General features: G+C 49.6%; 1 protein-coding gene across 1 annotated transcript; it reads right to left on the reverse strand.

Annotated features, from left to right (window-relative positions):
* Nucleotides 1-563: 563 nt before the first annotated feature.
* Nucleotides 564-25,142, reverse strand: LOC144726252 (protein tyrosine phosphatase type IVA 1-like). The gene is made up of 6 exons (XM_078604798.1): nt 25,001-25,142; nt 8,812-9,674; nt 6,278-6,370; nt 5,172-5,302; nt 4,362-4,436; nt 564-2,935 (listed from the first exon to the last, which is right to left on the reverse strand). The coding sequence occupies exons 2-6, from the start codon at nt 8,914-8,916 to the stop codon at nt 2,821-2,823; spliced, it is 519 nt and encodes a 172-aa protein (XP_078460924.1). The 5' UTR covers nt 8,917-9,674; nt 25,001-25,142; the 3' UTR covers nt 564-2,820.
* Between the last annotated feature and the right edge of the window lie 89 nt (nt 25,143-25,231).

Here is a 25,231-nt window from a genome sequence, read left to right on the forward strand (position 1 = left end):
TTATTTCTACGTGACTTTACCGAAAGAACCAAAGAGTAATTCCTGCAATTCTAGATTTGAAGCTTTCCTGGCTGCAAGGATTCATACTCTTAGGGTTTTTCGGTAAAGTCACGTAGGTAAAATAAATAAATAAAATAACTCAATTAAATCACGACGTTTCAGAGGTAACACAAGTCTCCGTCTTCAGGTGGGACCGTCAGAGCTAAATTGACTGTATCAAGTGAATTTACTGATACAGTAAATTTAGCTGTGACGGTCCCACCTGAAGACGGAGACTTGTGTCGCCTCCTAAACGTCGTGATTTAATTGAGTTATTTTCATTTATTCTTTTTTTACCTACGTGCCTTTACCGAAAAAACCTAAGAGTAGTAATTCCTGCAGTCACGAAAGCTCAAAATCAAGCCCCGTTTTTGTCAGTCCACTGCTGGATGGCGATGGCCTCCACATGGGGTGCGGGTCGCCGAGGTTGATTTGAACCATATTTCACCACACCCGGTCGCGTCACCAACTCCACCGCATGACTCGTGGCAAAACAACACGCAGCACGCTTCGAGGCACACGTGTAGATTTGAAACTTGCGTTTAATTGAAGTTTGGACACGGGTGGCAAAACTGTACCAGAGCCAGCTCTGCAGAAACGAGAGCTGGGACAAGAATGGCGTCGCATGACCAAACGGCGGGATTTTCTAAAATCGTCGTGGCGAAGTTTGAGGTGTGTGGGGGTCGTGGAAGTGGTGACGGTGCTGTAGGTAGTTGTGGTTGGTGTGGGTGGTGGTAGTGGTGGTGGTGGCTCAAGAATCGTCATTTCTCTCACTCCATCTCCGCCACCGTTGTAACCTTTGCCGCTTTGCAACTTGGACAACTATTCAACAGAGGAGTTCCTCAAGGAGCTCCCAGCACTTAAAGCAAAACGTCGGACATCGTGCGAAACAACACATGGTACAACAGAAAAATTAATTGAAAATAGAGGCTCCTCTGAGCTGTATCACGTCAAGGCGAGCGAGAGACACGGTGACAGCGGAAGGGTTAATGGTTGAATTTGGGGTTAAAGTTTCACGGCAAAGGTGGACGAGGTCTGAACTGGCTCAAAAAATTGTGGACTGTGCGTGTGTGCTCCCTTTTTATTAGCCACCCACCCCCTAAGTGTGCCGTTCCAGCCTTCATATGTGCTCGCTAACAGCACTTACCCCAACAGTCTGTTAAGGCTATACGGGGGATCTTTGTCTTTGTGTGTGCTCCTTTTTAAATTCATGGGCACCGCATTCGCTGGTCATAACACAGTTGGGGCCTAGCGATTGATTTCAATGCCTGTACAGGTCACGTCGCTGCTGCTGTTGGTGTAGTTCTGGTTATCCCATTTAACTCGAGCCTTTCTGCCCCCACTCCGTGGTAACGAACTTGATTCTGAGCGGGCGTCTGATGATGCCCAAAGAGGTTCAAAGTAAAACGCTGGTAAAAGGCTGCAGCAATGCACTTGGCTCACTCACGCTACTGCTGGCAGGAACGGTCTCCACTTAGAGGAAGCTCCAAAGGGCGTATTTGGCCAGCTCTTCCATGCTCACTTGCGCTAAGTGTACACAATTAGTGTCCGGAACCAGCTGTTTGTGGACGGGGTGGGGGGAGTGTGTGTGTGGCTTTCCGACTGATGAAATGTTAATTTTAGCTCTGCTCGTCGTTTTTGTTTTGGCAACAACGTTGGCGGTGTGAGCAGTGCGTGGACTGAGCAAAGGCAGAGAGGGAGAGCGAGCGAGCGAGCAAGAGAGCGAGCGAGCTAGAACGAGAGTGAGTCGAGGCAGTGAGAGGAGTGACACGGGGAGAGAACACTCAGGGCAGGAGAGAGAGAAGTAGATGAAGACAAAGATAAAGCAAGACTGTGAAGTTAAGAAATGGAAGAGACTGATGAAGATGTAGCAAACAGAGAAGGAAAAACGGGAATGTAAAAGAGAACGACTAGAAGCAGGAAAAAAGTGAAAGGTGAGGACAAGAAACCAGCGTGAGAAAAAGATGAACAGAAAGTCAAGGGAAGACGAGTAAAAGAATAAACGAGGGAAAAAAAACATCTGAGAAGATAAGATTGAGAAGGCCGAGAGAGAAGGTGGAGATGAGATGACGTTGAGCAGAGTTCGAGGCGGCCGAAAGTAGCCAGCAGAGCAAGGTGACAGAGCACAGGAGGAATGCAGTAGAAACTGAAGACAGAAAGAAGCCAACAGTTAAGAACAAGGAGTCCAGAGAAAGCGAGGAACGAGCAAAGAAAGCGAGAAACGGATGTGCATCGCTGTGCTCCCGCAGTGCCGGGTCGTCAGTTACCCGGGGGCGGCTGGCTCAATGGGGATGAGGTGGATGAGGTGGACGAGGTGGACGAGGTGGACGATGTGGAGGAGGAGGTACTTTGTTTGGCAACAATGGCGTGTGCGGAGATCTCCCGGAAAACTCACAATTTCTCGCAAAATTCATTGTAATCTCTGACGGGTCTCTCGCAAATCCCTCGCGACCAATTGCGAAACCATCACGTAACTCCCTCGTTCACATTTCGCAAAAAAAAAAAAACTTTCCCTATCTCCCCCGTGATCTTTCGCAATCGATCGCGAAAAACTCTCGTGAAAAAATATCGAGATCCGTCGCAATCTTTCGCTCCTCGAGAATCTTGCGGTCGCCAACGAGATTCTGCGCGACCCTTTGCAGCAGCAGCAAAAAAAAAAACCAACCCCTCCTGCGATCTCCCATGATCTCTCACAAACGATCGCGGCGAAGGTCTCATGAAACTTTCGCAAAGCCCTCCGCCGATCTCCCGGGAGATTTTCTCCGCGCGGCCGAGCGCCGGCTACTGCAGGCAGCAGCCGGCCTTGCTGTTGGTCTCCTTGAAGCGCAGCCTCATGCGGGGGCGGTACTTCTCCAGGTACAGCAGCTGCTTGGTGTTGATCGCTCCCCGCCGCTTCCTGAACGGCGCGGGTGGAGGACATGAGGGCGGAGAGGGAACGGAGTGTGGGGTGGGGGGGAAGAAGGAAGGGTGGGGGGCGGGAGGGGGGGGGACGTAACGACGCATCGAATTACCCATTGAAATATCCGAGTCTTCAGCGAACAATACGCGAATCAGATTGCACGTAATGTAAAAATCCGTGCAATCCCTTCGTAGACACTGTTCTAATTCAAGGAATGTCTTGTGACTCTTTTTATTTTGTGACTCTTACAGCTTCACCAGTTCTGTTTGTTGTTGGCCGCTTGCAGTTTTGGGCCGTGTTCAGCGGCTGTGCTACAATTTTTTTTTTGGTACATTATTAGTTCATGTGACTCCTCCAGCCAGTTGGAGGCCGCTACATTAACCGCAATGTAAAACAATCGATTTACCTAATCTCCAAACTGCACCGAGAACCCCGCACAGGTACAAGGGAATGAGACCGATAGATCTACAGATTGTCCTGCTGTACCGTCACTTCCTGGCCACAGGTCAGGCCAGCAGGAAACTTAAGAGTTTAAACAAAATCTGTGGTCCACCAATCCTCGCCTCCAAAGCTCTGGATCTGTAGGCATGCAGTGGGAATTGAACCGCCATCCCCGTGTGGAACGGCTCAGCGATGGGATTTGCTAATGCCAGTGTGCGCGCATTAGGGTACAATAGGACTCTTTAAGGCTTGCTAGGGCACGTTAGCGCTCATGAGCACGTAGTCGTGTTTGTTAGGGCACGATAGGACTCGTTGGGGCTTGCTAGGGCATGTTAGCGTTAGGAAAGGGCTCATTAGTGTAGATGCAGTTTAGGGTGGACTATGAGCTTCGTGCAAGATCAAGAGCCCTGGGTTTGCTCTTCCATGAAGCTCATGGTCCACCCTAAAACCGCATCTGCAAAAAGCCACGGCAGATGCAGATACCTGATGCACAAATGGAATATTAAAAACGATCCAATGTGCAACTGTGGTCATCCAAAACAGACCATAAAAAATATAACGACGCAATGCCCAATCCCACAAATACAAAAGGAGACATTACAGGGACACACACTCCACTGCACATGACGCAGTTTGTCTGCTGGCTTGACCGCCTGAATGTGACACTGCCGTTGTTGCTCTGCGTCTACATCAGCCGTACGCAAGAAGAAGTTCTGGTTGGCACTCGTGACGGCACTCACTCTCATGACGCAATTTGTCTGCTGGCTTGACCGCCTGAATGTGACACTGCCGTTGTTGCTCTGCGTCTACATCAGCCGTACGCAAGAAGAAGTTCTGGTTGGCACTCCTGACGGCACTCACTCTCATGACGCAATTTGTCTGCTGGCTTGACCGCCTGAATGTGACACTGCCGTTGTTGCTCTGCGTCTACATCAGCCGTACGCAAGAAGAAGTGCTCGTTGGCACTCGCGACGGCACTCACTCTCGGATGAGCTCGACGGCATCCTCGTATTTCATGCCGCCCTCGATGAGCGCCAGGGCCACCATGACGGGCGCCCTGCATCGCATGGAACAGGGTACACACACAACACGCTGAGTACACAGGACAGCATACAGCACAACGCAGGATAAAGTACGCCACAGAGCGTAGCACTCAGAACGTCATGTCCATATGTCCTGTGTCAATGTGTCTCCACGAGTCTTGTCTCCATATCCCTCCATTTCTGTGTCCCCATGTCTCCGTATTGTCCACATCCCTACGTCCCACCCGTGCCTCTGTAACCATGTCCCTCCCCACATCCCTGGTATCGCCATTTCTATATATCAATGTATCAATTCTAGATTTGAAGCTTTCGTGACTGCAAGGATTCATATTCTTAGGTTTTTTCGGTAAAGTCACGTAGGTAAAATATTTAAATGAATAAAAGTAAAATAAAAATCACGACGTTTCGGAGGCAACACAAGCCTCCGTCTTCAGGTGGAACCGTCACAGCACGATAGATATACAAGGACTGTTTTCTTGGTATTTCTCTCACTTGATACAGCTATCGTGCTGTGACAGTTCCACCTGAAGACGGAAGCTTGTGTTGCCTCCGAAACGTCGTGATTTTTATTTTATTTTTATTAATTTAAATTAAAAAATTTTGCCTACGTGACTTTACCGAAAAAACCTAAGAATATCAATGTATCAGTTATTTCTCCCTCCTTATCCCCATATTCCCCCATGTGTATGTGTGCGTGCTGTGTGCTGCACACGCTGCACACGCTGCTCGTGGGGTGTGCGTGAGCTCACCTGCCCAGCCCGGCCACGCAGTGTACGGCGACGCAGCGCTCGGGCTCGTCGCGAAACTTGTCCTTGAGCAGGTCGAGCCACGCGTCCACCACCCCGTCCGGGGGCGACGCTCCGTCGTCAAACTGCCAGTCCTGCTCGCGCGGACACGCACAGGGCACCCGTCACCACGCGGTCACTTCATCGTCACCGTCATCAATCTCATTCTGATATAACGAGCACCACTACCGCCACCTCCTCACCATCATCATCATCATATGCATATAGATGGGGCAGCACTACCACCTGATCGTCTACATCGTACAGACGTAACGTTAACATCATGAACATCATAGAGACTGCAGGGATTCATCTTCTTGGTTCTTTCGGTAAAGTCACGTAGAAGGGAAATAATGAAATAAAAAAAATAAAACGAAAATATAAATGTATTATTATTATTTTATTTCCCTTCTACGTGACTTTACCGAAAGAACCAAGAAGATACATAACCTCATTAACATCTATTTCATACATACATGGGTAATGCCACATGATCATCATTCTCAGACAGACAAGGGTGAAGACGAAACCTTAAATCATTATTTCCTGGGAACAATATTTCTGAAATAACAAACTTGATTAAATACAAACCAAAGACGTGATATACTACTGCTGAGTTGTAGTAAAACGATATCAGGATAATCGTGTTGTTACATTTGAGACCGTATCGTATAACCGTGGCAAACGATTCCGTGATAATCGTGTCGTAAAATTTGACATCGTATCGTGTCACTGTGAGAAATGTTATCGTGATAATCATTGCGTCGTAAAAATTTTGATCGGATCGAATAAATGTTGAGAAACGATGTCACGATGACATGATCATCGCGCCGTGAAATTTGAGATGGTATCGTATCGCCGCGGGAAACAATATCACTATAATCATCCTGTCGTGAAATTTGAGATCCTATCGTATCACCGCGGGAAACGATCTCGCGATATTCATCCCGTCGTGAAATTTGAGATCGCATCGTATCACCGTGGGAATCGATATCGTGGACTCCCACCGCCCCCCCCCCTCCCCTGGGACGTCCACTGCTATCGCCGAAGCCTAAGAGTGCGTGGCATACCAGCACGGTGATGCCCTCATTCTCCACGGGCGTCTTGTCGTACGTCGGCTCGCACACACGGACCAACGTGCCCACGTGGTACCTTTTCATCTCCTGTGTTTGGGGGGGGGGGGGGGAATTATACGGTTATCACAGTCAGTCAAAGACAGAAGAACAAGTCAGGCACTTCGTAATTGATATTTGGGTCAGATCGCCGGGTGAGTAATACGTGTCGTACACCCTCCTCCCACTTGACACGGCCAATTACTAGAGTTGTCACGCGATAAACAAAACGTCCACATTTATGACAGCTTTAGGCATGCCGCCGGTAACACCGGAGAGAAATCCACAACAACATTAAACGACGGGGTGCGGACGCTAGGATGTTCATTAGCAACCAGCACCATCAGCCAGTTTCCAGAATCGTGGAAATGTCCTGAGGTCTTGGCCCTTGAATAGGTGGTGTGATGTCGTCAACATATTTCATTAATTGGCTGCGTCGGGTGGAGGAGGGTTTGTTTTAACAAGCATTTTACTCATGTGACAAGACCCAGAAATCTATTTTGAATCGTTATGCTGGTCACGAAAGCCTACGTGTTAAAAAGTCAGGTCTTAAGGCCGGGCTTGAACAGCGTCAAGGATGGCTGTGGGAGGGAAGTTCCAGCAAGATGGGGCCAGTAGAGCATAGAGAGCAAAACCTCCCACCGAGCGAAGGATTACGCGCTGGTTTACACCCAGGAAAGCCTCATTGAGGCTCAAGCAGAGGTCGCAACCAGGTACCCGATACCCGTACCCTACCCGATACCCGGCTACCCGTACCCGGCCGGGTATCGGGTAGGGTACCCGGCCGGGTACGGGTAGCCGTTTGCGACCCTGGTGCGGCCGGGTACGGGTAAGGAATCAAAACCCGTTTGCAACCTCTGGGCTCAAGACGACTCTTCAATGGGGTGCTATGGTGCCGAGATATTAACGACCTCTACTGGTATACAGGAGGTCGTGGGTTCTATCCCAACACTGACACCTGCTGTATATTTGGAGTTTCGCATGTTCTCCCCATGGTCCGTGTGGATTTTTCTCCAGGTCCTCCAGTTTTTCCCTTCACATTTAGAACCAATGTTGCGATTAGAGTATTTGGCTACTATTAATTTTCACATGACAAGCCACTTTGTTAAGCTATCATTTGTGGCCAGGTCGCTTCTGAAAGAGAGCTATAGAGCTCAGTGGGCCTTAACTGGTATAATAAAAATAAAAAGTAAAATATAAAATAAATAAATTATCAGGAGGGTCCTGCTAAGTTTCTGCAGCAGGGGGGCAATGTTGCTGCTGTGTAATCCCAATTGAGTTATTTTCGGGTAATGTTTCAGTATTGTGATGTTGTGACCCAATACCTGTTACATTGTGTGTGTGTTTTATCAGCTTCGGGAGGAGAGTGGAGAAACCGGAGGAAACCCGTGCAGAACAGGAGGGAGAACATACAAATTTCGGAACCCAGGCCCCTTCTTGCTGTGAGGGACGAGCGATACCACTGCACCAGCGAGCCACGCAACTAATAATCATCAGCCAAGGTCAAACCACTGCTGGATTAAAGCCTTCCCAATGGCCCTGTGAAGCAAAAATCTGTCTGGCAACCGGCGGCACACGAGCCGAGCTCATTGCTCCGTCTCCACGGCGGTGGTCGTCCCCCTCCTTTGGCTGCCATTCTGTCGTCAGTCTCGACCGCCATCCTGTCAAGTCACGACGTGTTCGGCCCAAGCCCGCTCCCTTGCCTTAATGGCCCATGTGACACCTCTTTAACTTGCAGACGTTCTCTTAAGCCACGTGTTGCTCCTCCTCCCATCACTCGGCGCCAAAAACAATCCGACCGCGGTACGTTAAGAGCCGTACGTAACAGAAGGGCAGCTGGCTGCCTTTAAGTTTGGCTTCGATAGCCACGCTTAAAGGCGTAAACCCAACAAAAACAGCTGACGAGAAGTTACGTTTAACAAAACAATACCAAGCTCAATTAATGGACTGGTTGGCACGGTGTGATACAATGTTCCAATTGGGCTGATGGCATCATCTGGAAATACAATACAACTCAAATTGTCTCTGCCCAAACGCAGCGTGGGAGCGGCACCAATTTCCACGTGTGGCAACGAGCCAGCGGTGCTAAAGTTGCACATTGACATGGCGGGCACCAGGCAATGCACAGAACAACGCCTGCTGTCTTCCCACAAGGTGGCACGACCACCTTGGCCAATCGTGGAGACAACGACAATGACCACGATGACGACGATGGATGATGATGATTACAGATGCCAATAATGGATGATGCCAATAACAATGAAAAGGATAACTTTAATGATTAATGACTATGGAGGATGATGACGACGACAACAATGATGACAACAATGATGACCCATGATGAGTTAACTTTCCCGGGAAGCATTTGAACCTCGCCAACTCTTCCCACACCAAAAGCTCGTTGCGTGCTTCACTCAAATCGAAACCTCCGACCGAGGGGGCACGCCAGGGTCTGGCCCTGTGTGTCCCGGCTCCACGCAGCTCGCCCTCACCTCGATGAACTTGTCGAGCGTGGCGTTGGTGGGGTTGTGGGTGATGAGGAAGCGCATGTTCTTGTAGCTCAGCTCCACGGGCGCCAGGCGATTCATCCTGGCCATTCCACGGCCACCGCTCGCACGTACGAAATCACCCCCCTCCTCCCCCTTCTCCGTCTGCTTCCTCCCGCCAACCTCTCCAACAAACTTCGGCTCAATTTAAAATGTTTCTTTTCTTTTTTGTTTAATAGTTACAATTTCAATTGTTGTTTCTTCGCGGGCCGATTGTTTTTTTTTTACGTATATATTTGTTTTGAAGAAGAAAACTAAAAATGGCCACCGTACGTGCACCGTTGCTCGGTTTTTTCTCGTCTCTTGCAGCTTTGTTGAAAGTTTATTTTTTGTTAAATTTGCTCGGTTAACGGGGGAGGGGAGATTTCCCGTTGGATTCCTCTCTCCTGCCGCCCGGGCGGCTCACGCGATACCTGCCAGCGCCGCCTCCTCCTCTCTCATCGGCCCCCTCTGGCTGCCCCACTCAAACTCTCCTCTCTCGATAAAATTATTTCTCCGGCGCTCACCGTGTTCAGTTTACCCCATGTGCAGAGCTAGCTTATTGTACCGGCAGCACACGGTAACCGATGGCTGCGGATTAATTTGACTGTCGGTCGGTCGGTCTGTCGGACAGACGGACGGACAGACGGGCGGGCGGGCAGACGGACGGATGGGAGAGAGGGTTGGATTCCGTCCGACGGGGGCCCCCTGTCTGTGGCAGCGCTGCTTGCTCACACTCGTGCGCGCGCCGTGTACCGCGCTTGGCAGAATCCGCTGTCGCTTGTGCGCAGGACGGCCATACACGAGGCGACGCCACCTCCACGGCACCTCTGCGGACGAGACGACACAGGCTGAAATCAGGGGGGGGGGGGGCAAGGGAGCGGTGGGTTCCTGCTGCTTATCAGCCGTCGCCATCGTCATTAACCTCTATCCTTCTGCAGCCGATGCAACAAGTCGAGCTTGGCGGGGCTATCACACGCCACCGCTGTCGTCATTGTCATCGTCGCCGTCCTGCTGCAGAGAGAAACGGTTGATGGCCTGACGTTAGAACGCGATGGTTTTGTGATCGACGGATTTTACCAAGAGCTCTCATGTCGTAACCACAATCCGCCCTGTTCAGCTTCAAGACCCGGCCTGTGGGAGAGATTGTTTTATAACTATGCACAGAACAGTAATAAAATGAATTGCTATTGAAAAATGTATGAATGGAAACAAGTCATAAAACATTTACAGTATAAAACCCTCCCCCTTTCCCCTGCCCCGTAAGTCACAGAAGGGTAAAGACCCCACAGACACAAACCAAGACAAATATCCCCCCTATAGCCTTAACAAACTGTTGGGGCAAGTGCATTTGGTCAGCACCTAAGAAGGCCAGAAAGGAACATGAGGGGGTGGGTGGCCGGGTCCACGTCCAGCCGCCTTTGTTTCCCAAGTGGCGATATTCACACATCACACCAGGTACTCATTTGAGGCCGAGTCAACCTAGGGGAGGCCCAGGACCGGTTCAAATAATCGTCACTGGTGTTGGCCGTGAGCGAGAATCGAACTCAAGTCATCAGATTCGTAGCGCACCACTCCCCTGTGACACACAGACCCCATAGACTTGTACACTCACCCAGATCCATATACTCATTAAGAGGAAGAAATCCACAGATTTCCATAAAGACCCAATACTGAGAGCAAGACTCATACACTCACATAGAGACCCATACACTCAACTAGAACAAAGCTTGCTTAGAAACTCAAGGATTCAGATAGCGTTCCAGAGTCACAGCGACCCATAGACTCACATCGAGACCCACAAAGCTCATATAGGGATCTCCCTATTTCCCTCTGCCTCTAATGGGCAATCTCTATGAAATAAATAATCTGCGAGTTTCTGTAAAGCATTTTGAGATGTGCTCGCATTTGGGCGCTATATATTTATTTATTCACATTAAACCAAGTCGTGTTGAAAATAGTTTTGCAGAACCGGTGAGGCGAGTTGCGCGATGGGAGGGACGCACGTGAAGGTGACGCTTGACGGAAGCCGGAGCGAAATTACCAAGTGACTCATGACGCGAGCTCGTCGATCATCGCCCGGTCACTCGCAAGGACAGAACGGCTGACTCAAGTCATTCGTCCATCCTCGACAGTCGCCCGATCATCCAAAAAGGGGGGTGGGGGTGGTGGTGGACGGGGGGGGGGGGCAATCACTCGCGCAACAGGGACAACGTGCAAGCCTAAGTTGCCCACTCTAGCGCTAAACTCTGAAACTCCCATATTGGTCACCCACCCACCATGTGATACCCGCTCTCCAGCCGCTCACGTGAAGGTACTCCCATTCAATCCACTCACCTTGAGAACAACTTTAGCCACTTGCTCATTCACACCAATTCTCCCAGACATCACCGCACCCCACACTGCTCTGTCCAACCACCCACAGCTCCACTCCCCACTCTCCTCCCAACTCCACTCCGCACTCTTCTCTCCACTCATCTCATCACTGTGCTCCCCACTCCGCTTCCAACTCCGATCCCCACTCCTCGCTCCCGAGCGTCCTTTGGACCCGGGCTCTCGTTGTGCCGCCCGCGTTCCCGCGGAGGGCAAACACCGGGGCCACGCGCGCATTTTTTTTGCGCAACGCTGCAGCGATCCGCGCCAGCCAGCGCCAGGGTGCACGGCACGGCGGTGGCAGAGGAGGGAGGGAGGGCACCGCAAGGACACCACGGGTGCCCGCGCGTGTTTTCCTCTGCCTCCCGTCTCGTCAGCGGGGGTACGCGTTACGCAAGAGGCTGCGGAACGCGTTTATCGATTGGCAGCAAAGCGAAACTGCTGAGGCACCCCACGGGGGGGGAGAGAGGGAGGGGGTCAGATTCAGGGGAACGGAGGTTCTCGATGGCCTTGTCGGAGACTCTTGAGAGATAGCAACTGGCGACGGATGTAAGTCGTACCGCGAATAAACCACGTCCGGATAGTACTCGTGGCCGATGTCAGCCGTGGACGAGAAATTGAACTCGGGCCGCTGGGTTTATAGCGCGGTGCCCTAAACCACAGCCCAACCGCTCCACCCAATGTCGCTTATCCAGCGCCGTATTAGTAACACCTTGCAGCGGTTTGCTTTAGTAATATGTGCTGCTACTCGACATTCTCTGCGGTGGCACATTGACAAGAAAAGTATGACGAAGGTAAAGGCGCAGCCCTGCAATTGCTCGCCCACGCCACTGCTCGAGGAAGCAGCCTCCACTTAAGTGGCTGTCCCAGAGCCCACACGTTTACCCCACCACACGCCAAGCTGGGTTCAAAGTGTCGTGCGCTCACCACTTCACCACCACTCCACCCATAAAAGGGGGGGAAATTATTAGAAATGTGCACAAACGGGTTTCCACAAAGTACACTTGCTGTACTGCAATCTGGCCACCTCGCAGCCCCGAGGGTGATTCATGTCCGCTGAAACGTCTCGTGACGTGACGCTGACACAGGCCATTACAATAAATCGGTAGGGGCTGGAAAAAAAGTTAACTATAGCTATTGGCTTTAAAAATAAGTTTAACCATCACCTCACGCGTGCCATCCAATGCTCCCGACCTCAGCCGTGAGTTATCGGGCAGTTGTGCGGAGGGCTCGGCGAGTTTATTTTACCCACCTGATCAGTGTTCACATCACCAGCTTCTGTTTGGCAGCAGAGGTCTAAACTCTGAAACAGGGGCGCCGCGGTCGCGAAAAGTTAACTCCCTTGCCTGGTATGCAGGAGGCGGGAGGTTTAATCCCAACCCTGACGCGTGTTGCATGTTTGGAGTTTGCATGTTGTTCCGGTGGTCGTGGAGATTTTTTTCGGCCTACACATTTAGAAACTTGTGTTTTAGAGCAATTTGGCTGCTACAAATGTACACGCGATAAGCCACTTTGTTGAGCTATCACTTGTGATAGCCAGGTCGCTTCCGAGAAAAGAGCTAGATAACTCAGTGGGCCTTACCACCTAAAATAAAACAATGTTTAGTCAAGCGACATTATCTTTCTATTACACTGGTCAAAAAAAGAAAAATATTTTTTTCTGGCCTGGACGTTTGCAGCTGTTTTAGACTAATTTCAGGGTGCTGATTCCAAATCTGATCTCAGATTTGCTCTATCACATCTCATTTTTATGCTATCGGCATACCCCATTTTCATTGATTTTACCCGAAATTAACTCTGTCACTTATGATTGCAAGTTGTTGCGAGTCAGTGACTGCTTTAGTGTTAAAATGTGGTGCTGTATTTTTAGGATAGTGTGTTTATAATATAATTTCATGTAGATATCCACATTTATTTAATATTTTTCTTCTGCAGTTTTTATTGAAAATGCAATATTTGATATCTCAAAAACCTGATGTGATAGACAAAAACTGATGCCGGATTTGGAATCAGCACCAAAATTACCTTAAGACAGTTGGAATACCTTATGCCAGAAAAAGTGTGTTGACCAGTGTTATTTAATGAGTGGAGTGGAAGCGGCATGACCATACTCGGCCACAATCACGCCCTCTCTCGTTGCAAAATGTGGACACTTCCCTAAAACTTTACACAAACACCTGTGCCCACCTGACACATTCAGGCTAAATTCCAGCTCCAAATAAAAAAAATCTAAATGAGACGAACATTTAAAACTTTCGTGACTGCAGGGATTCATCTTCTTGGTTCTTTCGGTTAAAGTCACGTAGAAGAGAAATAATAAAATAATAAAAATTAAATATAATAAAATACAATTCTCATGACGTTTCGGCCACAACACAAGCAGCCATCCTCAGGTGAAGAACAGGTCTGTCGGAAAGCCATTCAGACGCTGTCTTTCCGACAGCCCTGTTCTTCACCTGAGGACGGCTGCTTGCGTTGTGGCCGAAACGTCGTGAGAATTGTATTTTATTATGGTTTATTTTTATTATTTTATTATTTCCCTTCTACGTGACTTTAACCGAAAGAGCCAAGAAGATGAGATGAACATTTCTCTGCAGACGTAGTTCTGTGATATCTGCTTCTGCGGGCCATTCCTTAACACGGGGATGATGCAATGTTCCACAAGATTTCCAAATTCGTTCCTCGTCCCCATCGTGCGATGCCGATGGCGCAACCGAGATAAGATTTGGGGAGGGAACCTCACGGGAAAAGACGACTCCGCAACGCGAGCGTAATTCGGACGCTCCGCTACACTCAACACGAGCAGAGCTATCGATAGGAGCCCATTACAGAGAAACACACACCAGCAGCCCAGGTACAAATGTATTGAGCGTTGGGCCAAGTACTGCTGGCGAGCGCCTATTAGGGCCGGCACAACACACAGAATCAGAATATTCATTTATACTGGAGGAATCCGATGAGCTATGAAGCTCTACTTCGTCGATGTCCAGTGGGGGGAGGGTCAGAAGTTTACAACAAAAAACAGAACAAAACACACGAAAGGAATGAAAATTATAGGAAAGGTAAGGTAAACAAGTAATTAAAAAATATGCACAAATTAAACAAAATTATATTTATCTTACAAGGTAAAGCCCACCGAGGAATCCACTTATTTTTCAGAAGCGACTTGGCCACAAATGATAGCTCAATAAAGCGGCTTATCATGTGGAAATTTATAACAACAAAATAATCTAAATAATCTCAATGCATGAGAGCCAGCAAGCAGCTCGCCATCGGGAGGTTGCCGAGTTCAAATCCTGGTTGGGTGTGGAGGTGGCCCTTTTCGGTGGGGGCGGTAAAATGAGCATTGCAGCGATGAATAGACTTGCCCCTGCCCTATGAATGTGGAATTGACACCATTGGCCCAGGGGCTATAAATAGGCACCTTCTCAATGCTCATTAGAGGAGGAAATCACCGACTTTTGATGACACGCATGCAGGTGGTTGTGGCAATCACCGTGCCCACCCTTGTCTTGGGAGTTTGTGTTTCTCTCTCGGCGTGGTCGCGTTTTTATTTTTCCCCGGGTCCTCAGGTTTTTCCCTCCACAGTTAGAATCAACATGCGTTTAGAGTAATTGGCTGCTGTAGATTTCCACACAAGCCACTTCGTTGACGCTATCATTTGTGGCCAGGTCGCTTCTGGAAAAGAACTATATTGCTCAGTGGGCCTAACCTAGTAAAATAAAAAAAGACCAGCGAACGCAACAGGTACTATTCGTTTTTAAAGCTGCGACACCCTGAGTGGGGCCCCCCACACACCACGTTGAGGTGTGGGGATACGTGGCAAGAATTGCTGTTCAGTGATCCAAACGGTACAGAAAAATCTCGTCTCATCCAAATACAGAACCCTTGTTCTCACCCAATATAGCGCAGGGAACACGCCAAGCGGACACCCGTGGCCACGGGAGATGCAGCGCTGCACTCGTCTCGTGTGCAAAGATTTGTGAGACGATGGTGATGCCGGACAGCGGGAGGCCTTCTCATGCAGTAGTGGATAAAGCATGGCAGGCGATGACGATGGAATGTGTGTCAAGTCAAGTCCCATCAATCATACACACTGCTGTTGCAGAACAACATCAACAACCGTGCAAAGTCGAACGGGTGCTGCGTGGCGCGTTAATTAACAGCGGCGGCGACGACGACGTGGTTAAACATTGGACACGCGTGTCTTTCATTTACGCAGGAAACCCTCCCTCGGAATCTCAGGGCTCTATATTCATGCAGGTGCCGGAATCGACAAGGTTGGGCCAGTGGAGTGTTTTAAAACAAGGGGGGGCAGAGATGCCGGAGAAAACCCACACACAAGAGAAGGGAGTGAACAAACAGACGTTCAGCAAGCCACACAAATGGGTTCACGATCCCGCTTGCCGCACTGACATTATCTGGATATGCCGCAGTCCTTAACGGGAACGAGGAAGAAAAGCGCACGCACATGTGGATTGGCGTTTCTGAGCGGAAGCATTTACTCGGCGATAATAATCTTATTATAATTCATATAGCAGCCTTGACTGAGTAGCTGAACAGAGAATTAACTAATTGTACAGCAGAATAGTGTGATGAGATGGGTTGATTCGAAGGACGGTAGTACATGATGGATATGATGATGCGTGAAATAAACGACGATGAAAGTGACAATGGGTGCGTTAATGATGAGCGAGTGCGATGGATGGGGAAGGGGAGTTGGGAAGAGGGATGGAATTAGTGATGGGGAAGGAGATGGGGAAGGGGAGTTTGGCTAGGCAACGGGAAAATCAGTGAGTATTTTAAGGGAAGAACGAAAAATATACCAGTGAGGCTGATTGTTTGACACGTAAGGGCAGTTTGTTCGAGTGGAAGGGGGCCAGAAGCGAGAAAGAAGGGAATCGTGATTGGGCACAAGGAGGAGGGGGAACGGAGAGTGCCAGACAGCTGGGACTGTGAGCGCAGAGGGGGGCGAGAAGAAGCGAACAACGAAACAATGGGATGACGTCATGCGGTGATATCGCCGAATGACATCGCACGTAATGACGTCATCGCCCCCGCTGGGGCAAGGATAGTAATTTTAGCGCTGGTTTTATCGCCAAACTTCGGGCAACAAGCCTTTGAATCAATTTGACCAATTTTCTATCAGACAAGTCACGATTTGCAACACGACTTGATATGGAGGCATTGTTCACCTTGGCTCATGATTACCTGAGTTGTTGTGACCCCCCCCACCACGCCACCCCCAACCACTGTTACAGAGGAACAAGTTAATGCACTCCTGCTTTTAACTTTTGTTGGACAGCGTTAAACAAAATGTCTTTCTGTCAACGAGGGGCAAGGAAGTGTGTCTTGTGATTGTTTCAGAAGCCGAGCCTTCCTCACGGACAAATAACCCCCGACTCAATTTCGATTTAAAACTTTCGTGACTGCAGGGATTCATATTCTTGGTTCTTTCGGTAAAGTCACGTAAAAGAACCAAGAATATGAATACCCCCGACTCTTTTGTGCAAGTGTAGTACCGTTGAGGACGCGTGCACACCGGAGTAGAGGCACACGTATTTATTTCACAACAGTCATTGTGGACATACAGTACTGGAGGGGGTATCGGCCCCCTCACCCGGATAGCTGGGAACACACGGCTAGCTACCCCTAGCCTGCCTCCTGATCCTCCAATTACTGGGCTAGGGGAGGCTGTCTGGCCCGACACTGGTCAGTCGGGCTACGGTACCCGGAGTCCCAGAGTCCTGGCTCTGGTTCACGGGACCACGCCGCTGGCTCGGTCCTGCGCGGCCCTGACAAGGGCGGCGTCCCAGGGGAGTCCAGGGCTCTAGCTAGGCAGTCTTCGGTCTTCAAGAGTTTACTTAAACATTCTGCCCCGAGCCCTCTGACACATCCCCCTTTATACTCCACCCCCGCTGAGGGGTGGGGCCACGGGCTGCCTGGTGCGGACGTCGTTGAGAGCACCCCCCCTCCCCGTGCACTCACGTAGCCCCGCCCACTGTGTTTGTTTCCCATAAGCTGCCATGCATAACGGCTCTCTCTCTAACACCCCTACACGAGCATTGAGACCGTTAAAACGACACATGGACGAGTCAGCCCATGTCTAGAGTCGGTGAACAGCAGCTTCGTGGGCTCATAAAGATTCCTCCGGTATAAATATTCTCACACCGATTCAGTATTCAAATCGGTTTGCCAAAAGCACTGCTCTCATGCAGTCTGTCTATTATCATCACGTCCTGGGGTCTGCCTTCAACAGGTTGCCCTGGGTACACACACGCCTCTCTGCTATGATTTCCCAGTGACCACCCTTCCAACTGGATGTCTCCCAATTGTTTCGCCAACTCGCACGAGACCTGTGTGTTTCGCTCGTATTGACCATGAGCTCAACTCTGGTGCCCTGAACATTAGGGCTCATTGAACATTCGCTGTAGTTCACAGCGCGCAATTGGTCGATTTGTTATCACCACTGCGACGTCAGCAACATCTGAGACGGTTCGTGAAATGAAAGCAGCGGTGGCAATGTTGCCGGAGAACAACGTGGTTTGAATCGGCGAATGATATTCTCCACGCTACGACATACGGATCAGAAACAATAGGTAAGCAGGTGCACACAGAGAGGCGTGGAGAGAGCGAACGCTTAGAATAACCACTTCGATTATGTAATTGCACGCGTGTGAGAGGCACGACGTTGGCTGCGGAGAGAAGTGAGTGGACTTTGGCAGGGACATCGCTGGAAAGGAACGACGGCCAAAGATGAAGACGAAAAACAGAAATCTGACGGTATCCAGGCCACAAGTACTAACCGGGCTAAAACCCTGATTAGCATCTGAGACCTGATAACGATATGTCATGCATTTAGAACGATTTGGTCAAATGTCATTACAATATTAATTACGAGTCAGGATCTGTGACCACGAAGCCAAATATGTGCCTGGGGCCGGCCTATGCAGGAGTCGAACCTGTGTCCTCTCAGCCGAGTGGTTCGGGGAGGCTGGCGTGCTGACCGCAGGGCAATGGGCGCGTGAGTGGGATGTTCGATTTTTTTTTAACAGAAGCGACGCTACTGTCAGAGCAGAGGATTCTCTTAATGATTTAAACAGTTAGGCATTTACAGAAGCAGCACTGGTTATGAAAAAGGGAGAACACCGTCGCTAACTGAAGCTGTCGTCGCTGGGATCGGTGTGCAGAGCTCGCAGTCTGTAGGTTGTCAGTTGCGATCCTGGATTGGGGGTAGACTCAGAACAGCTTCATCACCATTGTTCACGAGTACAAGTCTGGGAAAATTACCATCACAACCACCTTTTCCTTCACCACCAGCACTAACATTACACCACGACCGACCATATATCCATGACCACCTGTACTATATATAACGCCACTAAAACCACATTCTCATATTACTGCTACCACCTTTAATGCCTAAAAAACACCACCTTTACCCCCGTGAAAACCACCTTCATCAAAACGTCTACCACTATTAAAATGACTACCCGTTCGACTAACGACGCCAACAATTAAGCAACCTTTACCACCCCCAATAAAGCTACTAAAACAAACAACTAAACCACCACACCACTTGTGCCACCTCCACCAGAATAAGCACCACCGTCTCCATCGAACTTTAACCGCGAGAATTTGTCGTGGTGGCCAACTGGCTTAGAGGCCACAGTGGCCAGCTAGCACCGTTGAGACCCTTTAACAAAAACCATCGTCATGTGAAATCATCCTCGCAGCGGCGGCTTTTTGCAACAACAATGACGGTCAGCGCATCGCGCGCTTTCGGATGCGCTCCTGCGGCCGTCTGGAATGCTCCTCCTTCCGATATTAGGAAGCCACTGGAGCAATGCACTTTTAAATCTAGATTGAAAACTCTTTAAAACTTATTTTTGTGTTACGTTTGTTATCCTTCCTCCGCACCTCCGATTAGCACGGTTGGCTACGTACGGTGCCACAGAGGTTCAACATACACACATCCTGAGTTAGAGTCCGTGTTTCAGCCGCCCTTGGTTAAACCGGATTTCTCAAGCGTGGCGAGTTGACGGCATCAGTCCAGTCACCGGAACAGATACGTGCCACTGTGAGGGCCGACGGCGATAGCTTGCGGGAGGAGGCGTTCATCCAGCAGCGGACAGATCATGACTGCTGCGCATTAATGCTCAAGCCTTGGCACCGAGCTGTTGGGAACGTTTCCCATGCGTTGCTTCGCGATCTTTCGACGCGTTAACCGCAGCCAAAATTGGACGAGGTACAGTAACGCTTTATCAGACTCCAACGTTACCGCTCAAGTCAGGTGTGAAGCAAACGAGGGAGGTGGCCGAGTGGCTCGCAGATCGGAGTGCTCGGGGCAAACACCACTAAGACTGTGGGGTCGAATCATGTCGCAGTCACCCAAGCTCTTGATTAAACCGTGTTCCCAAGTATAGTGAATTGAAAGTGTCAGCCTAGTTACGAAAAATATACAGACCCCCATAGACTTACGCTGAACACTAAAGACTTAGATTAAGACCCACAGAGACGTTCAGACCCACAGACTCACAAAGTAAAACATGTTAGGAATACTCGTGCATAAACGTGGCTCATGAAATACTTTCCAACAATCGTTTGTACCTGAAAACATTTCATTCGCTGTATGGAAGCAGATGGGTAAGCTGGAAGGGCAAAACACATTGCCATATTTTTTCAAGGGAATCGGCCAATTTCATTTCCACATTTCTGATGGAGAAGCTGTCGGAGCAAAACTCATTTGCATGCATTATTTGTAAAGTCTTTTTTACCTCCGGTTTTCGTCTCCCAGTATTGGACAATAACCCCTTGGATCAGCGTGGCCAGTAATCAACATGAGTCCCTCATAGCAACGTAACTTTATACTACAATTTGGTTCACATTGGACCATCTTTGTGAGTTATCGTGTCCACCCCCACCCCACTTACACACAGCCAGACAAAAAAACAGAAAGACACAAATGCTATGAACCTCATAAGGAAAGAGTTAAAGATATTAACACACCCCCTCCTCCTCCCCATCTCCTGCCGTTCGCTACCCAGCGATGAGTAAACAGGACTCTAGAACCGTGGAGAAGTGTCTTGCTAGCAGCTGCCAGCCACAGCACCTGTTACAGCCACTGTCAAATCTGGAGCTAAGCAGAGTAGACCTGTAGATGTGTCATTCGTATGGAATTGCAAACAGAATATTAATTGTGATTGTGGCTAATGATGCTGCTGTCATTGTAATCATAATATCAACTATTTTAACTATTTTTTTTTATTTTTACTAGGTATGGCCCACTGAGCTACATAATTATTTTTCAGAAGCAATCTGGCCACAAATGATAGATCATCAAAGTGGCTGATAACGTGCACATTTGTTGCAGCCAAATACTCTCAACGAACGATTCTACAATTGGAGGGAAAAACCGGAGGACCCGGAGAAAAATCCATGCAACCACAGGCGAGAGCATGCAAACTCCAAATATGCAACAGGTGTCAGGGCCGATATTGAACCCACGACCTCCTGTATACCAGGTGAGGTAATTAACATATCATAGCCACCGCGACGCCCACTGATGATAATAACTGACCCCCAAGTCTGTTCTGCGCCCGATGTGGAAAATTACTATCCAAGAGGCCTGGCTAGGAGTGATGCATCTTATTAGGAAGCTACTGGAACTACGTACTTTTAAAAATATATTGAAAACTAATTTCTGAAGAACTTCTTTCTGTGTTGAGTTTGTTGTCTTTGCCCCACACCTCCGATTAGCACGGTTGGCTACGTACAGTGAAAAAGAAGTTCAACATACATAGATACATAGTATCACGCCATCTAGAGGACCATTCAAAACAGCCCATTGATGACTTTGCGTCAACTACGACCCAAATTTGACTGTCCAGATGTGTAACTATTCACGCCGATGAAATGTCGCAATTCAGGGTCACGAATCGATTTAACAATCGATTTCTTTACCATGGCCACGAGTCGCCGCGTGGGGTGGGTCACGAGTATCAACTGTTGAATTGAATCATGACCCCAAATGGTGACGCCTCACCGAATCGCTGCTTGAGGGAGACTTTATCGCCAGCGTGAAATTACAAACTTGTGACGCAACTCAGCGAGATGTTTCTGCACCGGCCAAGCTGAATATTCCGGCAGCCCAAGCGGCCAAGCGACCTCGAAACAAACCTCAATCTGGAAAGGTAGAATGTGGAGGTGGCCAAGTGGCTCAAAGGTCAGAGACCCCGGGTGCATCCGTCGCAGAAACGGAGGGATGAGATCAGCTACGTGTGCAGGAACGTAATGGATCATCGCACAACAACAGCGCGATGGAGGGACACTACATTCACCACAGCAAAGAACCAATTCCGGACGATGAACCTCGGTCCAAAAGCACGGCGGCTCACGAATTGCAGTGGCTGGGAGGGGTGGCGATGTGTTACTCACATTAGCAAAGGGTGTCACGTTGCGCACCTCTTCCAAGTACGCAGTTTGTCCCTGGCGTGGAGCCGCTCGTTTTCTGTAACCGACCCGTCGGTTGGCGGCAGCGGTGTTATTGGCGAACGGGAATAGGTACTGAACGTTACGGATTTCGTGAGCAGGAACTAGAGTGAGGGTGACATGATTTTTTTGCAGAATTATAATAGAGCTGTGTAAGTGGACTTTCATCCTCTGTAAACAATAACGGAACTCGAATGTTGGCGAGAATGGTGTGGCACAGTCGAGTTGACCTGCACTGTTACGCAGAACGTCAAACAACTATGCATCTATTGATTTCACATACGGTACTTAGAAATATACACAACTTAAAGTGTTTGTGTCTCACAATAAACATCCAACACATTTTTGAACAAGTGGAACTAAAACAAGTTGTGTCAATGAGAAAGCGAACCAGAAATGAAAAAAAAACAAGAGATGGAACTGGAATGTAAAGGGGCCCTTTCATTATGAACAAAACAAATATAAGAATCAAATTTTGCGGCACACAGGCGAGAAAAAGAATGGGGAAATTTGAATTATTTATCATCGCGAAAACTAAATTTGCACTGCTCAGCGTTAAATCTAGATTGAAAACCAATTTTGTTTCGGGCCGATTTTTGAGTTTAGTTTGTTGTCCTTTCCTCCGCACCTCCGATTAGCACGGTTGGTTACGTACGGTGCCAAAGAAGTTAAACATCCTGAGTTAAGAGTCCGGGTTTCAGCCCCCCGTGGTTATACCGGGTTTCTTAAGCGTGGCGAGATGACCGCCTCGGTCCAGTCACCGGAACCTATACGTGCAACTGTGAGGGACGACGGCGATAGCTTGCGGGGGGAGGCGTTCATCCAGCAGCGGACAGATCATAGCTGCTACACGTTAATGCTCAAGCCTTGGCAGCAGCGCAAGCACGGATGGCAACGTACGGTGCGAAAAAAGTTCGACACACGCGCACATACACGAACTGTGCAATGCCAGAGCAGGAACAAATATCTTCCCTCTTGTGTTTCTCAAGTCATAAATCCTGGCCAACAGGTGTTTGGGGAACATCGGATTAAAGCAAAAAAGTGTATCATACCGAGCTATTTAAAGAGTCGAAAATTGTGTTGTGGGAGACCCATCTGAAATACGAAGCCACCCCACACCAACCACGTCGCCCCCGCAGGGCTGCCAGGATTGCTACCATCGCGGTATGGAGGGGGTGGGAGTAGCGACAGCAGAAAGGCGGTGCAACGAAATCAATCCACTGTTGTCTCGATACTGCGCGGTGGTTAAATGCTTCCCCCGCCGCACCTCCATCGCCTTCAGCAACCCAGTACTGATCCAGCAGTGGTTGGGTTGGGGGGGGGGAGAGAATAACACAAACGATCGGCAGGGCTGAGGAAGAGCCTGCTGTGAAGACGACGCGTGTGCGTGTGTGCGTGTGTGCACAGTCCGCGCGCTGATGATGCACGAGCGTGGTGGGAGACGCTTGGTTACAGGTGTCCCAAACTCACCACACCGTGGCCCAGGTCTATGCCGCCGCGGGGGGGAGAGGTGCAATTAAGTGCAGAGATAACCCCCTCGTTGCTAGCCGCCACGCATCTCAGGAATGTTTAAGGATTCACCACCACCACTACTAACACCCTTCCCCTCCCCACAGAATGATGGTTGGGATGATGAGATTAAGAGTACCCCCCCCCTCGCCCTTAAAGAACATGTCGATTCGAATATGGGACCAGACTTGATGCAAGATGATGGAGGGCGATGATGATGAGAACGTTTGTATGTTGATCTTCTTTTGCACCGTACGTAGCCAACCGAACGTGATGTGAATGTAAGAGCGGTCCCTGATGGACATCTATTATGTGTCTCAAAGGGAATAACTAAATCCAAGGAAGTGGTGATGGTGATGATGATGAGATTGTAAGAACAGCCTTTTAAACTTGTCAACTGTGTAACAATGGGGGATACAAAGCAGATAGATGGTGGTGGTGGTGATGATGAGTTTGAGTGGTCCTTGAAGGACGTGTGCGACTACAAAAGCTGCTGGATCTTGTAGGGTGAAGGAAGCTGCGGTTAGTGAGGTTGTGGTGGAATCAAAAGGCACTTACGATGACGACCTTGGGTCTATAAAAAAGTGAACGGCGGTCACTTTGATTAACACATCTTCATAACCATATAGTAATTATCATTGTGGTGCGGGTGTTGCGGCTGGTGCATTAGGGGTTTAAGTAGCAGTAATGCTAGCGTATGGGGATTAGGAACAGCAAATGGCAGAAGTGTGTCTGTCATCTGCTGTTCGTGTCAGCATTTGTGTCGCCGTCACGGCTGGTGTTACAGACAAGGTCTTAACTTGTGTTACTGTGTCAAGGTTGGGGGCTAGTGGTTCTGTCACAGATAGGGCTAGCAAGTACTGGCGTCAATGACAAGTGTTGGTGGGGCTAGGGTTAGCGTTAGGGCGAGTGTTATGGGTAGGGGGCTGGTGTTTGTGTTAACAACCAGTGGGGGTTCGTGTCAGGGCTCGTGTCCCGTGTCAGGATCGCGTAAGTGCTATGCTGTGAATTCAGAACGTGGGCTCGTGTTTAATGCTCGTGTTACATAAGCATGTCCCGTACACCATCACTATTCACGACACACCAACACAACCCCCACAGCTGAGCATCACAGCACACCACCATCGCAGCGCAGAACTGCAGTGACAACATTTGCCTCATCTCGACAAGACGCCTGGCCACGTAATTCTGAAGGGAGATCACCGCCACGCTCTACAACACGCGTTAGAGGCGAGCTGCAGAGGGCAATGGCAGTAGAGCAAACCCCACTGCTGTGCTAGAACGTCTACGTCAAACCCCACCACCACCACCAACACCACATCCATCGCTCAAAGCCACGTGAACCGGCGCGGTGAAGTATGGACAATGGAAACCCGCGCGGCCCTCGCCCGGCAGTGAATTGACAACAACAGATACACGCGCGCACACATCCCAACCCAAATCCTATTTTAGAATACTCTACATGTAAACTTCCCACGTACGGATCTCTTGCAAGGCCGCACACACACACACACCGTACACACACCGCACCGCACACACCGTACGAGACTGCGTGACCCCGGGGCCTAGCAGCGTCGCCCGCCTGCCCGCCCCACGCCGCCTCTCCCCCACGCCGACTTGAAGCCGACAGTGTTGGGCTTGTGGTTGTGGGTGACCGGGTGGGCCGGTGGGTGGGTGGGGTGGGGTGTTGTAGATGCGGTGAAACAATGTTGTGTCTGATGATGATGATGTGCCGTCGTCGTCGTCTTTGTCGGTGGTGTTTGTTGTGAGGAGAATCACTCACGGCAATGAGCTTATTCATTGAAGACGTCCAGGCGGGCGGACGGAGAGCGGGGCGGCGGCGGCGACAACGGAGGAGGGAGAGAGAGGAAGGCGGAGGGGTGGGGGTGGGTGGGTGGGGCCACGGCGATTGCGTCACACCCCCCGCCGGAACCGGAAGTCGCGTGCCGGTGGGTGGTAGAGTGGAGGGCGGGCAAAAGGAACAAATACCGGATCCGGAAGTCGCGTATCAATG

Source organism: Lampetra planeri, chromosome 23, assembly GCF_965212315.1.
Source record: "Lampetra planeri chromosome 23, kcLamPlan1.2.h2, whole genome shotgun sequence".
Taxonomy (NCBI): domain Eukaryota; kingdom Metazoa; phylum Chordata; class Hyperoartia; order Petromyzontiformes; family Petromyzontidae; genus Lampetra; species Lampetra planeri.